The sequence below is a fragment of the Scomber japonicus genome, chromosome 8, assembly GCF_027409825.1.
Source record: "Scomber japonicus isolate fScoJap1 chromosome 8, fScoJap1.pri, whole genome shotgun sequence".
Lineage (NCBI taxonomy): Eukaryota > Metazoa > Chordata > Actinopteri > Scombriformes > Scombridae > Scomber > Scomber japonicus.
Window position 1 is genome coordinate 10144603 of NC_070585.1, and position 17756 is coordinate 10162358.

Sequence of the window (17756 nt, forward strand, 5' to 3'; positions counted from 1 at the left end):
GTGAACCTTCTTACCTTGTTCACAGTTAACCCCCTTGTAGGACGGACTGCATATGCAGATTCCCTGGATGCAGGAGCCATGGTTGGAGCAGGTAGGGTCGATACACTGACCTTCCTCCACATTACACTCTGCCCCCTTCCATCCTGCCAGGCACACACACCTTCCTTTCTCGTACACACCGTTACCGCTGCACAACACAGGGCATGAATCTGCAATAGAACAAACACAGATTACACCCACGTACTCAGTTGTACACACATGCAAACACACACACACACACACGCACAGTGCTGCAGTATATTAGCTGGGAGACCGCAGTAACCTAGCGTGAGTGGGGCTACGCTCTCTTATCTCAGCTTGTGCACAGATTCAGCAAATCCTCAAGCAGCCTCTGTCTCCCTCTCTTTCTCTCTCTCTCTCTCTCACACACACACACACTACATATTGGAACACACATATACGCACACACACTCCAGCCAAATCCCTCACGCTGTTTCAATTTACTCAAGCACCACCTGAGCCTGGCTACCACGGCAACCCAGGAATTGTAGAAAATCCCCCCAACGTCACCTCACTCGCTCTGAACAGGCCGTGAAAACAATCGTGAAAACGAAAGATTAGGAAAGAGAGCGTTCGGGGTTTATAGAATGAGGGTGGAAAGCAGAGCTATCTCCATGTAGAGATGGAGAGCTGTGTGGCTAATGTAATGACAGCCAGGTAAAATAAAGTCAGTGAGTGTCTGATGATGCAATGACAGTTACACCCCACCACCACCACCACCACCATACCCACCCCCCGCTGCATAGAAGCTGGAGGAGGTATGGCAGCCCGAGACTTCAAATGGATTAGAAACCAACGCCTCTTTTCTGTGATAATTTGGAATGAAGGCCCTTGTGTGTTCATGTGTGCAGGCATGTGCTATGTATTTGTTTGATCCATTTTGTTAAATCTAACACTCTGCACCCCCCCAGTGATAAATCCACACTATACTTCTTCTTTTTTTTTTTTTTTACAACTCTTGCCAAAACTTGCTGTCTAACTTTTCAAACAGCAGATATTACAATGCGAGCAAATGAGTAAAAGATGAGAGGAATGTATGAATAAATGATGAGCGTAAATAAATCATAGGATGTGATATCACATCACCTGTTTCAACACAATGAGACAGAGACAACTACAATCATTTTACAAAGAAGGACAGAGGGAAAGAACGGGAGACTGAGGGAGAATGGGAGCGAGCCGGAGGGAAACGATACAGAGGCGATGACAGAGAAAGAGAAACAGAAGGAGGAGAGTAAAAAAAACAGTTAATGTTGTCAGTATGAAATGTAAATGTGATATTAGAAGACCAAAAAATACAATGAAATGATCCTAGTGTAGTAGTAGTGTATTCCTCTGTGCCATTGACCTCCATTGTTGTCCAAAAACTATTCACTGAACCACACTGTGAACCCACATATAATAAATGATCTAATAAAAGCTGATACTCAAATAATGGCAGAATCAGCATGACCAAATGTAGTCTGGTAGCTAATAAAGTCCATGTTAAAAAAGGAACACACAGAAGAAGGAAGGAATTAATTGTGCTCTATTAGCTCACATGATAAATTAACCATGATGTCACTAATGAAATCTGTTCAAAAAGTTTCAAGTCATACTCACTAATCTGTTGTCCTTTTTTTTTTTTAAATCAGAAACGTTATTATTTCAAATTCAGCTGCTTCCACTCTGCCAATTTCCATGCACTCGTTAAGTGGGCGCCAATAAAACTTGACACTTCCTGCAGATGTTTCAAATCAAAAGTGCACTAGAAACGGCTGCTGCCCTTTGAGTTGCTAGATTGCTTTTAATTGCCAAACATCTGATTGATGGTAGCTTAACCGTGCTCAGATAATAGCCGAGTGGAAGAGAATTGAAATCCTGTCTCTTACAGAAGAGGTGTCAGCAGTTGCAGTTGATGTAAAAAAAAAAGTCTAAGAGTTGTAAATACCCACTGGTGCACCAAATGTGTATTAATCCCCAGCTGAAAATAGTCCTTAGTAAATGCTGTTGTTTCTACTCCCGTTTAAGTAACATTTGCTAAAAACTACAGTGTCCACGTCTTTTAGGAAATAACAAGCCCTCATTAAAAAAAATAAAAATAACTTTACATTTGTGACACGTTTTAGAATGAATTATAGTAGAGTAATTAAAGTTTGAACAAATGGGCTTGGACCCCAGTGGCACAGACAAGCTACAAAGGAGGAAGTATTGAGAGACATTTTAATGTATTTTTGGCTTTGGTCTTTTCTTGAGAATTTTGAGGAAAAGAAATATAGAACAATGCCAGCCTTATCTATGATTATACTGTATGTTTCTTACCTTTGGCACAGTCAGGACCCAAGAATCCAGCGAAGCAGTGGCAGTGTCCAGCCACACACTCTCCATTTCCATTACAGTCTGTGGAGCAGCCATCCATTGTGTCTACACAACAGCGCGCACACACACACACACACATATATAGTATTCATAAATTCAAAACATGAAAGGAAGAGAGAAAAAAAATATAAAACTTGAAAGTATTCCACATGTAACCCCATAAGCTGGCATAGCTTTCTGTTATTGAATGAGAGATCTGATAAGCAATGGCTCCCCAGACATAGGGGCTATATTAGATTAGTCTGATCCAGCTGCTATCACTCTCTGGGGAATGGCCAAGCACTCACTTACACTCAGTAGCACTAAGTACATTATACTGCATTACAGGTTGGAAACACACTGCGTGCAAATTTACAAACATCAAAGCTTAATCAACAAACTGTTTACAAGGGCGCCGTTTGGAACAGGATTGAACAACATAAAATCTGACATTGTGAGTGCACAAGTTAGCGGAGAATGGATAATACTGCGACGCTACAGTACGCTACAGACTCAGCATGTCGGAGATCAATGTGATGCTTGTTCCTACTAGTGCGTTGTCTCATCTAGATATGCGTGTTTCATCATATCCTTCTGTAGGCTATATGCATTTCATCACGTTACTCCATCGGACTTCAATTAACTTCCTTCCTTTTACTGTTCTGTCTTTCCTCTCATTGATATGTCCATCATGTCAGATCTCATTCTCTGGGTATAGACAGCATGGCAAAGACAGATAAAGAGAGAGAGAGAGCGCTTTTATGCTTTTAGAGCATTATATAAGCCTTCTGAGCTCTGTCAGCTCCACTCGAGATGGAAGAATTTGGTAGAGAAGTACCCAGAGGCTGGCATGCAGAGTTGGGGATTTGTACTGTGCTGCCGCTTGTTTTGTACCAGGCAAGCTCTATCTGAGCTAGATAGAGTAATTAAAATGGGTGTCAAGGATGTCATCCTTTATTTGACCCTGCGCTGTCCTGCTCGGCTCCTCCAAACAGAGACCGGCTCCAGAGTCAACCCACTGCAGTCCCCCGGCTCGCTGTGTTCAGGGAGCACTGATGACAAATCCTCTGGTGGCATGGCTCGCTCGTGCACACACACACACACACATTTACAAACACGCGCACGCAAAGTTATTATATGACACCCGCCTTGAGGCGTGTGTGACACATGCTAATGAGACAGGCCCTGCCAGTAGCCGGCAGCACAACGTTATCCTCCACAGCAGCGCATCACTACAGAAACCAAAGTCATTTTCACCTCCATCACCTGTCATCGTCACACTGATGGAGGGAAGGAGTGGCAATCATCTTTCTCCCACACAGTCAGGAGGACTCACAAACCTTTCTCCATATGTGTCTCTTTCTCACTCTTGGAAAAAAAAGAAAAAAAACACACCTCCCATACACAATTTCCAATATTGTATCTGGCAACTGACACATGCAATGAACAAAAACTCATCTGCAAGGTCACAGAGTTCCTTTTAATCCAGAGGAGACAAGTGATCTGTCAGAAAGCTCAAGAGGCTGTAAGGGGCAAGGCTGTAACAGTGATATAAGCTCTGTATCTTTCAGGTCAATGTCTCAACTATAAAGATCTCAAGGCAATTAACAGGTAATGTATGATGTGCCATGTCTAACAAATGTGTGTGTGTGTGTGTGTGTGTGTGTGTGTGTGTGTGTGTGTGTGTGTGTGTGTGTGTGTGTGTGTGTGTGTGTGTGTGTGTGTGTGCGCGCGCGTGTACAAGTGACACCCAACTCAGTTATTTCCACTGACTAAACCCTTTCCAGTTAGAAATCACTCATGCCATAAGTTATTGCAGTTAAATGCTATTATAAAAATGGGTGCTTCCAGCCAAGTGATCTGATTGGTCAAATAAGCATTCCAATTGTACTTTATGAGCCCGTAAAGTTTCAGCCATGCTTTATGACCCTTGAGCTTTATGAATTTATGAAGAAATGAAATTGCTGCTCAGCTAACCAGAAGTATCCAGACGCTTCTTAACCACTTTTTTTTAGTTGTTTATCATGTTTTCTTCAAAATTCAAGATCTCTACAAAACTTTTTCTTCACAATTTGTGGTCCATTGTGTAAAAAGATATAATATTCCAGAGGATGCGTGATGACAGATGAAGTATAGTAATCACGTATAATTAGCCCTGCAGGAAGCACCACTCTCCGCCCCGGGTACAGGCTGAGTAGAATTAAAGAAGATGGTGCTGGAGTGGAGGTGGCAAAATGGCAGAAGTCATTAAGCCGAAGCTTTTGTGGGTCACATGTAAACGTCAATAACTGCAGAGGAGGGGGGGGGGGGAAATAAAAAGAAAAAAAGGTTTTCTCTGGATTTGCTGCAGTTTTTTTTTCCTTCTGTAAAATGGATAGAGTGTTTAGAAATCAGCAGCTGTTCTCTCCTATTATATCCTTTTTTATTAATATTTTTATGTGAGGCATTTATATGTGCTAGTCATCACTGAGAAATAACTAGAGGATTCTGTACACAGCATATATTACAGTATATATATCCCAACATTTATCCTGACAATATTCTGTCCGACTCAGCAGCTGTAGTGAGTTATAAGCAAGTGAATGTTCAGTGTGTGTGAGATGGTCTCTGAATGGATGACAGAACAGCATAATGTCTTCTGACTGATACAGGTCAGTTATTGGCTGACCAAACACACGAAGCTTTGAATGTTCTGCCACAACTCACTTCTTTCATCTTTTTTTTTCTTCTTTTTTTTTTTTTAAACCATCCAGGGGAGTATCTAGATGATGATTATCATGATTATCCATGACAGGGTTTCTGCACATGTAATCACATACCTCATTACTCCTGAAAGCATGTTTTAATACACATACAGTACAGTACAGTACACACCCCTCCTTTTGTAAAAACAAGCATATTTTGCTACATTAGCATCATTCTATGTATTGTTTTCATATTCTTCATGTTCTTATATTTCCCCCCGCTGTCGTACTCTACACTTTATTGATTTCATTTTTTTATTTATTTATCTATACGACAGCCTTTTGCTATTCTCTTATTTATACTCTCTGCTCCTTTGTTGTATCCAGTTACTATTCGCTGCAGAAAAGCTCAATTTCCCGACAGAGATCATCTCATTGCTCCCTCATCTCCCCATAAAGCTCTACTCTGGGCTGCGGCACGCTGTGTCTCTTATTAGAATTTATTGTACTGTAGCTCAGTGGTTTTGATTTTCTGCCTCCAAAACAATGCTGTTTCTTTTCGTAACCCCCCGTTAGAGGTGTAAATGGGCAGTGAAATGAACTTTGACACCAATCCATTAATATTATTTCCCTCTTTCAAGCCAAATCACTTGATTAATTATTTGAAAAACCTTAGCAGACTAAAGGCTGCAATTCTGAGCCCATCTGTTGTGTCTATATTTGTTTTGATCATTGAAGAGAGGAAATGGGAGGGGGGGGAAGTTAACTCTTTGTAAATGCTGCTGTTTCAGTGTTCAGCTCAAAATATGCAGCTCAAAGACGATCTGGTATATTCCCGTCTTTACACACGGAACACATGTCAACCAATGTTTGACAGCTCTGAAATAAAATCTGTGTTTAGTTGTTGCATGCTGTCATTTATTAGATAAAGCACTCTGTAAATATGACAATAAAATATGTCTTGAGTACAATGTTTGGCACTGTGAAAATGTTTGCTGATTTGCTTACCATTTGGGCTTTTGCGAGGTTGGCGATATGCATATTTAGCTTCTAAGCAATAAGAAAGCTATACTCCATGTTCCTGATGCTTTACTGTATCTCACATTCATCATCACACATTGCAAGCTGGTTCATTTGCATTTCACCTGGCTCTTACATACATTACAAATTACCAAGTGCGATCATGATGTGGCTGTACATTTCCCAACATTTCATTTTTTTTTTGTTATTTCAACACTGTATTCTCTCATGGAGTACTGGGCAAAGTAGGAGTGAGGAAACTGCCCTGGTAATTATCCACTTGTCTATATTCAGCTACGTACTCTTGCATTATTCACATCCTTCAATTTGCACTGCCATCCATGTGTGCCATAGCAATGAGCTGTAGTTAGCAAGCCCTGTCATTACAACAGGAGCAGTCCTCCCCCTTTCTAGAGGCGATCTCTTGCCATGCCAGTCTCTCTCTCTTACATTAGGAAAAGTTTCCCATAAATATCAATGAGTTTCAAACCACTCTCGTACTATGGTTTTGTAAATCAACAAATGAAGGGGGGGGGGGGGGGGGGGGGGCAAGAGATTGAATACCTATGAGATATACACAGTGGAATGCACATGTAAGGTAAATATCTAAGTTAAACTGTATTCAGGATAGCTGTATAATTCTCCTCACCTATAGGAGTGCTGTGGAGCAACACTTGCTCCAGGTTGCGTCCATCGTTGTAGAGAGCGAGGTGCCAGGTGCCGGGGTCCATGTACTCAATGAAGCCTGTTTCTTGGAGGCCACTCAGCAGCAGCCCTTTGGGAACTTTGGCAGCTGAGACAGGATCAGTCAAGGACCTGGGCAGCGCCTTGCCATCCAACAGTTTCACAAAGTCGAACTGAACAGAATACATGAACACAAATCAAGACAACGGCAATACCATCCATCTGGAGTGAGCGAGGGAAGGAATTTCACAAAAATTGGTGTAAATGCGATGGAAATTTTGCCAGGCAGACCTGGTGCAGTGGTGTGTGGCTGTTGTTGGGTTGAGCTTTGTGAAACTGACATTTGAATGTTATTGGAAAACTGCCTGAATACAAGAAGTCGAGGGGGGAAATCAGATGCTAATAACGAAATGTGAATCCGAAGAAATGAAGGGAAATCGTCATCCATGGCAGCTCAGTCTTCTCTCAGACACGTTCGGCACTAGATGCTTCAACAACTTGACGTGCTGCTAATAGCATGGGCAGACTTTACCACCCAGGTTTTCAAATGGAACAGACTATTATTTCATCTGTCTAAACCTTTTTGTGCTTCTTTTCTCACCCTCTTTAACTTTCCCCACCACCCTCGTCTCGTCTCGTCTCTCCCTCCCATCCTCTCCATCCTCAAACCTCCTTGAACTAGCAAGCACTCGCTGAGCTTTATTCCCCCTGAGGGCTATGTGTCACACTAGTGTCAAAAACAGCTAATTAGACCTCTTCATACAGGCGAGAGCAGGGATGCACTGATGTTAAAAAGCAGATGACTCAATGTGTGTTGTGTTTAAGTCTGCATACCTGCTTCTTACATGTTGTATGAGATGTTGTTCACTGTGTAGCATATAATCACGTGTATTGTCTGTGTGATTACGGTTGTGTGCCTGAGATTCATTACATCCACAAGTCATGTAGGCTATATATCTGAAATTCCCTGTGAAAATAAAAAAGCATCCACACTTTTCAAGGCAGTTTTAGGAAGATCTGTGTCCACAACTTCTTCTCCTCTGCCTGTTTTAGCTTGCAAACAAACAAAAAAACATCGCACCTCTGGCAACATCTGGTGTGATACAGTCTCATTCAGTAAAAACATCTGCTTATCATCATCTCTTATACTGTCTTTTCAGTATAAAACTCAAAATGTAATTCTTCTCATTTACATATTATTTTTTCTGTTTCTGTTGTCAAGACAAGTACAACCTAGTGATTTGCTCATGGATCATAAATGCTACTTGTTAACCAGGCTGACAGCGAGTCCTCCTCTGCTGCACAGGGACTTCGATCAAAATTGTTTATGCTCACACACTTGTCTGACTGAGCACGCACAAATACACTTTATTGACACCTGTATTGTGTGATTGGCTTAACTGACATTTAACATGAGTGATCACAGACAAGGTTAGAAGTGACTGATTGTCAGTGTATCTGAGCAAGCATACATGTATAAAATTATATTGATGCCTCAATTCTGGAAGAAGTAAGCTATTGATCTACCAAGACAGAAAGGTAGAGAGACTAATACCTCATCGGGATGTAAGCAAACTGTATAACTTCTGGTTGAATGTAGCAAATTTGATACACTGAATAAGAAATTACCTACTCTAATTTTGAGATTGGTGGAGATATTGGAACAGTAACATTGTCAAGGTGACCGAGCACACAGGCAAACCCGAGAGCACATACAGTAGAGCAGCTAAGAATGGAGAAATGGAAAATGAGTAAAACTGAGTGTTAGAGGTTATTGCTGTGCATATATGTGGATAATAGCAAACATTGCCATGCAAAGAGTACCTGCACACTAAATCAAAGCTCCTTTTAATTTTCTTATGTAATGTTTCATTAACCTACAGGTCTTCCTCAATCACACAAAGGAAGGAAATAAAGAATATATATATATACAATAGTAAAATAACCAGTGACATCACGCTCATCCACTTTGAATCACACTTATATGTCTATTTATATGAATATTTTAAATGTCCTTGTGATAGTAGGTAGTAGTTGGTTGAAATGTTGCCAAATCAAATTAAAGAGAGCTTTGATGTAGTGTGTGGGCACTGCTTGCATTGTAATTTAATTGATTTTGAATCCAGCACCTATCCCGCTGAGGTATTGTTGATTTGCACACGACTACACTAATTTAATAGCAAACACGCAAATATACTTACTGAGCACAGAATAGATTTTTATTTTCTCAAATTAAATCCTTTCTTTCTTCATAGCCTCTCTACAAAAAAAAAAAAAAGTTTTTCTGTGCACAAAATGCTCGGGAGTAGTAAAATGAATATGTTCTATAATCTAAATACTGTGTAGGTAATTGTTTTTCAAAATAAAATAAAAGAACAAGATGTGTGTTTTCAGAGTTATACACTATATAGAGCTTTATCTGGCTTTGAGTGGATGTGGTCTATGGTGAACCAGCAAACAGGCCCATCTGGGTTAACAGCATGCTACAACAGGAGCCTTGTTTACCTGAGTGTGTGTGGGCGGTATGTTCCTGCGTCCGTAGACCCCCAGCAGTGCATTGTGTGAGAGGGAGAGGTTGAACTTGATGTAGGTAGGATGGTGTACTGTCATATGAAACCTCCAAAAAAGTCCCGGGGGAATAGCCTGGCTCTGCTGGCTCCCAACGTCGACCTCTCCACGGTCGATGGCCCGGCCTCGCACCCACTTCTCTGCAGGTAGAAAAAAAACACACAAAGACGGGTTATATTGTTGGGCCACATACTGCAGATTTATCAAGGTGGACAAGGAGTTCCATTCAGTATCAGAGGGAGCAATAAATAACCAACCTGATGTTCTCAAACATCGGTGTGATCAGCGGCCGTACTAATGAAATGAGACTGAATAGATATCAGGAATGACTGAGCGCTGGTAAAAATCCTTCTTTTCAAGAGGCCCTGCTTTGGCAATCCTTTGGATAGGCTCTGCATAAAGATGAACTGCTTTAGAAAGGAAATGTTTTGTCTGAGAGCTGTCTACTGGGGCTTTGTCATGTGCTATATTAGCATCTTTTAACAAGAAAGGAAGAGGGTGTGTGTGTGTGTGTCTGTGTGTGTGAGACGAGAGAGGTAGATGAGAAAAAAAAGAGGAAAAGTGAAAAAAATAAAGTGCGGAGGCCAAGAGGAGTACACACACATGCAAGGCCGGCATTCACAAACAGCGTCACGGCGCACAGATAGTGTCTTGAGTGAGAGCACGTCTTTGTGTGTGAAGAGAATAGGTCTTTCCAGCAGTCCCCTGGCCATCAGCTCCTCTCCATAAGCCTTTATCAACCACCAGGCCTGGGTCTTTTGTGTAGGGGAGCAGGCGAAGCTCTCCAGCCCTCTTTGTGTCGGCTTTTATGGAGAGATATATCTCTGCTTCTAAACTAAGATGGAGGAAATACGGTGACAGAGGGGAGCCAGCCGATCGTTACGGCCACAAAGGCAGAAGAACAGTTAGGGGCAGATTCATGGACGAGGCCGCTAGCTCTCAATCTATAACGCCTGCAGCTTTACCACTCCATTATGGCGACACCATGCACACTCACAGGCTCTTTGGCATATATCACATCTACTGTCAGACAGACAGTGAGGTAGAGACAGCAGGCCTGGGATTAGATTCTGGTTCCACTGTACTTTTAAGTCATGCTGGCGGTCTTCTGGTCCACAACTTTGGTCCCCACTCAAATATCTCAACTACTACTGGACTGGCCTAGACATTGATGGTCACATTACACATTACTTTTCAAATAAAACCACCAGTGAGGTTGAGGTAATTTGTGGTTCTGAGTGAAATGTCTAAACAACTATTGACACTATTTACTGAGATGGAGGAAATTCTGTGAAAAATAAATATCACATACATACTGTAATATTATTTCATGCTTCCCACAGACTGAATTATAATACTGTAACTATGGGGTCACTTAACATTTCATCTACCGCCACCATCAGTTTTAATTAATCCAACACTTTAGTTTATGACTCAATTCCTGCACACATTTTAACATTTCCAGCTCAACTCTTTGTGTTTAGTGGTAATTAGCAAAGGCTAGCACCCTGATTGAAGAGGATTAGAAGTCATTTCTTTTTTATTTGGATTTTCCAGGATAATGACATACAGTGGTAACATACATTACGAAAAAAGGCATAGTTGTAGATCAGTATGTCAGAAATCTATCTCATTTCTTTTCTGGATCTTATTTAATATTAGATGTACTGTACCAAAGTTAGCTTATTAGCCTATAGCTCATTTTCATCTGTAGTCCCTTCAATAGGTCAATATTAAAACATATAACAGCACAATAACAAACAGTATAAAACAAACACATACAAAATACAAAGCTACAGTAAACAGGGTAAACATTACACCTGCTAAACAGCAGTAAACTTAGTCATTGTGAGCATGTTAGCATGCTGACATAGGCAGCTCCTAGTTTTGTTTCTTTCTCACCAACACTCTTACTTTTAGCCTTCTCTCACAAAATGTCAAATAGCATGCTAATAAATGCCAAAGCATTTCCTTTCATCTTCTATCTCCTTTATCCTACCTCTTCTAGGGACTGCAGGATTGAAATAAAGTAAATTGATTAATTGGTTAATTGACCAAACTCGACTGCACAGTGACAGGAGAGTGAGATAGACGAAGGCAGAGTAAAGATAAAGGGATAGAAAGATGAGAGCAGGATGAGAACAAAAAGAGAGTTCAAAAGGCCTGTAATGAAAGAGAAAAGGAGACAGGTGTCCTGTCTGAAGCATAAATTGTCCCTGTGCTAAAATCTCTTCCAAAATGAATGAAAGCAGCTTGGCAGAACTAAGGTATGCATTCATGCATTCCAGCTGAGTATACCTCAGCAGTCTATTCCTTTTAATGCTAATCCTCACTCCTGTGCCTCACCACAAAAAAAATAAAAAAATAAAAAATAAAGGCCAGCAAAGGGATGGATGTCCTGAGGAAAGCAGTCTTTTATTCAACACTAGATGAATAGGACATGAATAGGGCATGGCAGTTGGCAGAACACTGGCAGGCAGAGAGGCGCGCAGGCGGGCCGGCGAGCAGGCTGACTGGCAGGCTGGCGGGCAGATGAGCAGGCAGGTCCTTCTGATGCTAATTACTGTATAGTGCCTCTCTGAGTCTGATGCAACATGAGGACAGAAAGCGGCGCGCAGGTCAGCCGTGAGGATGGGTGGTGGCGGCGGGGTGTGGGAGATAGGGGGCTGGGAGTGTTGGAGAACGGAGGAAGAAAAAGAGAGGAGGGGGAAGAGACAAGAAGAGAGCAGCATGTCCAAAGAGGAGGTGGTGGTGTCAAGTTACAGCTGCTGATGCAAGAAAGAAGAAAACCCCCCACCCTTGGATCACTCTCTCTCCCTTTGTCTCAGCAGTAGAGAATAATACTGCAGCTACAGTAAAGAGCGGGGAGGATCGAGGCATTTTGGGAGTCCCCGCAGATACCAGACAGATCGCATGGTGACTACAGTTCCTCCAGGTCTCCCCAGCTGCTCAGATTACTGCTGTCAATCAATGCGTTCCAGCAGCACCGTAGCTCTGTGTGTCTCAGCACAGAACCTGAGACCATTCTTTGAAAATATCTTTCAAAACAGTAAATCTCTGTTTATTCTTACTTGGCAGGCAAAAGGCATACAAGCTTAAACAAGCCAATATGCGAGCGGGGAGGTAAAATTCCTTCACACCTTGGTATCTCGTGGCTTTAATAAGAGAAAAGCAGCTTGAAATTCACACTTGCTACCGGTTACTTAGGATAAAAAATAGAAATAAAATTCAATGGCATCGCATAAATCTCCACTTGTGCTTTTCATCATTAGTTGGCGGCAGAAGCAAGATGTAAGCAAAAAACAAATAAAAAAGGATAAAGGGGCGAAGAAAGTGTTGCTTGGTTCCTTCATGTCTGCCATCAAGCCCAACGTACCCTTGATGGAAATGGTAGACAGTTAGTGGGCAGGTCTGCATGCAATAACCAACATACAGTACAATAATGATGCTGCCTGAGCCAATTATACCGTTAGTGTGGCATGGTGTATATGCATAGCCGATGGCCTCATTGACACAACACACAAAAACATGTACACACGGCAATATTTTACCGAATTAGCCTTTGAAAGGTTCATTGCCGCGGGATATCTAGCTGAGGACGGTTTTACATTTGAACTCTTTCTTCTCCTGTTTCTAATGACGAGCTAACACCACCGCATTGTTATCCTTTATCTTGTAATGATGTAATTGCCCATCTGTCTGTCCTGTCTGTTGTGTGCCTCGCGTGTCTAATGTGTGTGCAGCAGGCCAACGAAGGAGATGAGCTACATTAGGACTTGGGACACAAGGTCTAATTAATTTCTCTTGCCTACGGGTTATTCAGGTAAAACAATTACACCTGCAATCTATTTTCAAAGGAACTAAACTGTCTTTGCAATTAATGCTATTATCCCTCAGATTCTAATGAAGCAGAGAACAGACTAAAAAGTGCAGCCGGGGTCTTGGTGACAGGACGTGTCTGGAGGGACCGGAACTATGTGTGTGTGTGTATGAGCGTTAGTCGATATTGAAGTGTAGGCCTGTGTGTGAATCTCACACACATTGGTGCAGACAACATTAATAGTGTTCCAAATGCAAGAGAGATTGAGTTTGCCGCAGGACGAATAAAAATATCACAATGGGCAAGGTCTCTATAATTACTTGGATTCAATTAAGGGCCTTTTGAGCAGGTGGCTTAATAAGCTTTCAGCCTCCTCTCTCCACTGTGCAGCCTAATGAGTGTCAGTCAGAGTCAGGAGAAGATAATGCTCTTGGCCTTAGGGCCATCCATTACTCTCTTGTCCTCACCTTCCACCATCAGGCCTCGGGCTATGTCTGTGACAGACAGGTCTGCCCGTTAACAAACTTATTCGCTCCATGACACTCTGAGTGCACTTGCATTGTTACACATGTAATATGTGTAGTATAAATTGACGCATGCATAAAGCACTGGTGTTTTCTTTTTTATTGCTCTATAACTAAGCTTGTAATCTAGTCTCTGGACACATGGGGCCTGGAAGGAGCAACCAAGAGTTCACACTAGACAGTAGTGGAAAACATGTCTAGATTCTTTACTTAAAAGCCCAGAAAATTCATCTGATTATGAAAATTGGGATCCTTCAAAGGCATGCTATTTTCTGCCAAAAGTTAAAATTGTTCTAGTTATTTCTCTGTTACCTTCTCACTAGCTTGAAGTAGGTGGAGCTCAGTTAGAAAACGGTGACGTGATGTCATATGCTTCCGTGCACCAATCAGAATTTAGTGAATCTGGTCAAAGTTATAGGTTGCTTGAGCAACGTCAATCTAATCTAAGACTTTTGTCCCTCTTCTGGCAGTGAGGATAATTACAAAAACACTATTGATATATGCTTATATCATAGGCTGTTATATGTCACACAATCCCCTCAAAATGACTCGTATTCATTCAGTCCATATCATTTGGAACATTAAGAAGAGCCGCACGATTAAATTATTTTATCCTTATTCAACTTTGCTAACGGGAGAGCTAACGGGAGGTTAGCCAGCTCATGCGCGTGCAGTATGCATTCATCTGGCCAGCGCAGGAATGTCTAACTGGACTAAATTAAAAACTCTGGTGTACTGTGAAATACAGAGAGATTTATACTGCAGTGATAGGCTTAATCAGCATTGTATATGAACTCATTTGGCAAGGACCAGAATGTAACAGATGTTCATTTACATGTAAAAGTTCTGCACTGCAGGTTTAACAAAAGTGGTGAATACAACAATTGAAAAATGACAGTATATAAAAGTAATGTCTCCAAATTGCTTCATAAGTAAAAGTACTAACTAGTATTATCAATAAAGTGTCAAAGTAAAAGTAATTGTTATATGGAAAAATGAGCGTTGTGTGTGGTATTATTTTATATTACATTATTGTTATTGATGCAGTGTGTAAATAGCATTTTAATACTGTAACTGGTCAAGGTTCATTTTAACTACAGTACGTTATAGATACTTGAATCTACAACAGAGCATAATATTTTATAATCATTATATGTTTTTCTATCTGCAAATATGTAGCTTGTCAGATAAATGTAGTGGAGTACAATACATTACAAATAGTTGCACAAAATGGCAGTAACTCAGTAAAATACAAGAGCATCAAATGAACTTATTGTAAACACTCTTAATTAGTTTCCATCACTGCTTTATTTTTTCATGTGTAGTTACCCCAAAGCCTTATTTAACCACTTTCGGCTACCCTGTGACAAAATATAATATTTTTGATCAAAAAGGGAATTCTAGTCTGTTTACCAAGAAGATAAAAAATTGACTTGGTCTTTCATGTTAGAGCCTAAGACATCAATTTACTGCTCTCAAATGTCAAGTGTGTGTATGGCACAGCCCTCTGCTCTTGATAAAGTGTGCTATCAACGGTGTAAATACTGAAATTATGTTTAATTTTCTCCAGCTGGATGAGATGTTTTGAATGCAGTCTGAGTAACAGACAGACATGTTGCTGCTGTTAAGCTTTCTCAACTTGAGGCGCTCACGCAGGAGGTTCACTAAATGATCTATACTCTCTCTGTGTGTGGGTGTGCGTGCCGGGTGTGTGTGTGTGTGTGTGTGCATGTGTTATATCCTGAGACTGTATCCCAGCGTGAGAAAATCAATGAGACCAGTGTAACATGGACCAGTCCATCAGGATTTGCACACATGCACAAGCACACACTCCTCTCTCAAGCACACACACACACACACACACACACACACACACACACACACACACCTCCTTTTCCCACATACATACATACAATATGCGCACATTTTCTTACTCTTCTACACACATACACACTGCTCACACTCCCCTCCACTCTCTCTGCACGCTGTCTAGAATATTGATGTGCTCTTTAAGAGCCCTCCTCTCTGTCTGTGTCACATTCCATCCATCTACACACCATTTCCAACCACACCATCTGATAGAGTGAAAACAATTGAGCACTAACTCTCCTTTCATACAGTGGTTTATACAATCATCGTGTACTGTAGGCTCAGATGGTACTCCACAAGCTGCACATTTCATCATCTTCACATTATAATGAGGCAATATGGAGCCCTACTGTATGCCAGTTTGTATCATTTCATATCGTTAATATATCCGGCGTTCCACGTTGAATGAAATATTGTTTTCAAACTCCAATGTAATTCATTAAGACATGGAATTCACTGACAGAAAATTATTTTTCTGGGCACTTATGCTTTCATCTGCACCAGAGGAATTTCTAAGTGTGTGTGCTGTGCGCGGGTGTGTCCGCATGCATGTCAGATATAGAAATAGAGAAACAGCGTTGAGTGTGTGCACGATCACGCACGCGCACCAGCCTGAGGTTGATTATCATGGGGTGAGTGGCAATTAATGTAGCACTAATTAGAGAAGCTTTTATGTGTGGAGGACTACGAAGGGCTCCTGGTGATCTCTGGAAAACGGCAGGAGAGATAGTGCAGAGAACATAAAACACAGCGAGCGCGGCTTGACAAGACACTAGCCATACGTAGATGACACAACATGTCAATTAGCATCCGGAGCTGTGCTGCGAACAGCCTCATAAGGTAGATTAGAAATTCTCTTGCTCCGGATCTTGATTCCGGCGTGGAGCCAACAAATCAAACAGAGAGCCTATTGTTATGGCATTGAAGTTGACATAAAAACAACAACGCTAAAAATACATGAAGAAGAATACAAGAAGATTACTACCTTCCAATCATTCTGCCGAGCTCGTTTCATCTCTCCCTACTGTGTCATCAGTTTATATCAAAACAAGCAGAAACTGATAACTATCCTCCAATCAGTCTTCACAGCTATCTTTATGCTCCCACTGTTATGTTGGTACTTGCATTTATAACAGTGCAAGAATAAAACAATAACTTTGTTTGTAGACAAAAGTCACAAGAATGACAAATACGTACAGTAGATTCATGAAATTTTGATTTTAATGTTAGCAATTTTTTAGCTCATATCACTTTTATCTCTCACATCCTTCAAGTAGATTGCTATCCATCAATCATTCTTTCTCCTCCCATCACTCTCACTCTTCCCTCTCCCCACAGTGTCATGTTTTTATCCTTTCCGTTCCCTGCAGCCTCCTCTCACCATCCTTTGCTATGTAATCTAGGGGATTGTGTGGTCTCTTGGTGTGAGAGGTGATGGGTACAGCAGGATGAGCGTGATAATCTGCCACACTGGATTACAGCCTAATCTCTAATCTCTCTGGTCCTCCTCTGCCCGGGGACCACCTCCACCGTGCCAATTTTATTAATCTGCGCTCCCTGCATCAACGGCTTAGCTTTGCCCATTTTGATTTCCCAGCTTTCATCAAGCATATAAAGCAATAGAAGTTGAAACAATAGATTGTTGTGACGCAACAGTCAGAAGTGAATTCCATGACCCCTGTGTGCTCTATCGGAGGATTTAGCTACTGATGAGAGTGTTAATCCTCAGAATGTGAGGATTCATCAAGAATAGTTGCTTTAGGGATGTCCCAGGTTGCCTAAATTGCAGTGGGTTGCAGTTTGGCTCGCACATTCTCTGTTTAAGTGCTGAACATGAGCTCCAACAGCATCCAATGTAATATCCATCAGAGTCAGTCGAAGCATGAAGGTTGCTGTGTCCTGCCTGACTTCATGACCTGGAACACTCACAATTAATGTCCCATATCATGGGGTTAAATTGGTGTTAGTAATTCCTCTGGCTAGTTGAGAGACGGCCGAGTGGAGAGAGCTTATTCCTCTCACGTACTGGCTAAGAGGGAACATGATTAACCAATTACCTTGCCTTTCTAATAAATGAGTAATCAGTTCAAGGCTGATCTCTGGACTGATGTCTCTCTATCGTATTGGAAGATTCATTGTGCAAAGTCCTAATGCAATAGCAACTGAGTGGAATTCATGCCAGTGGTTATA

General features: G+C 41.4%; 1 protein-coding gene across 1 annotated transcript in view; it reads right to left on the reverse strand.

Moving 5' to 3' along the window:
* tenm1 (teneurin transmembrane protein 1) overlaps positions 1-17756 on the reverse strand; it is a 148058-nt gene that overhangs the window by 65034 nt on the left and 65268 nt on the right. The window contains exons 6-9 of the mRNA XM_053323537.1: positions 9291-9493; positions 6751-6958; positions 2362-2463; positions 15-209 (exon numbers count right to left, since the gene is read on the reverse strand). Of these exons, the coding sequence (XP_053179512.1) occupies positions 15-209; positions 2362-2463; positions 6751-6958; positions 9291-9493 (708 nt within the window). The remainder of the gene's footprint in view (positions 1-14; positions 210-2361; positions 2464-6750; positions 6959-9290; positions 9494-17756) is intronic.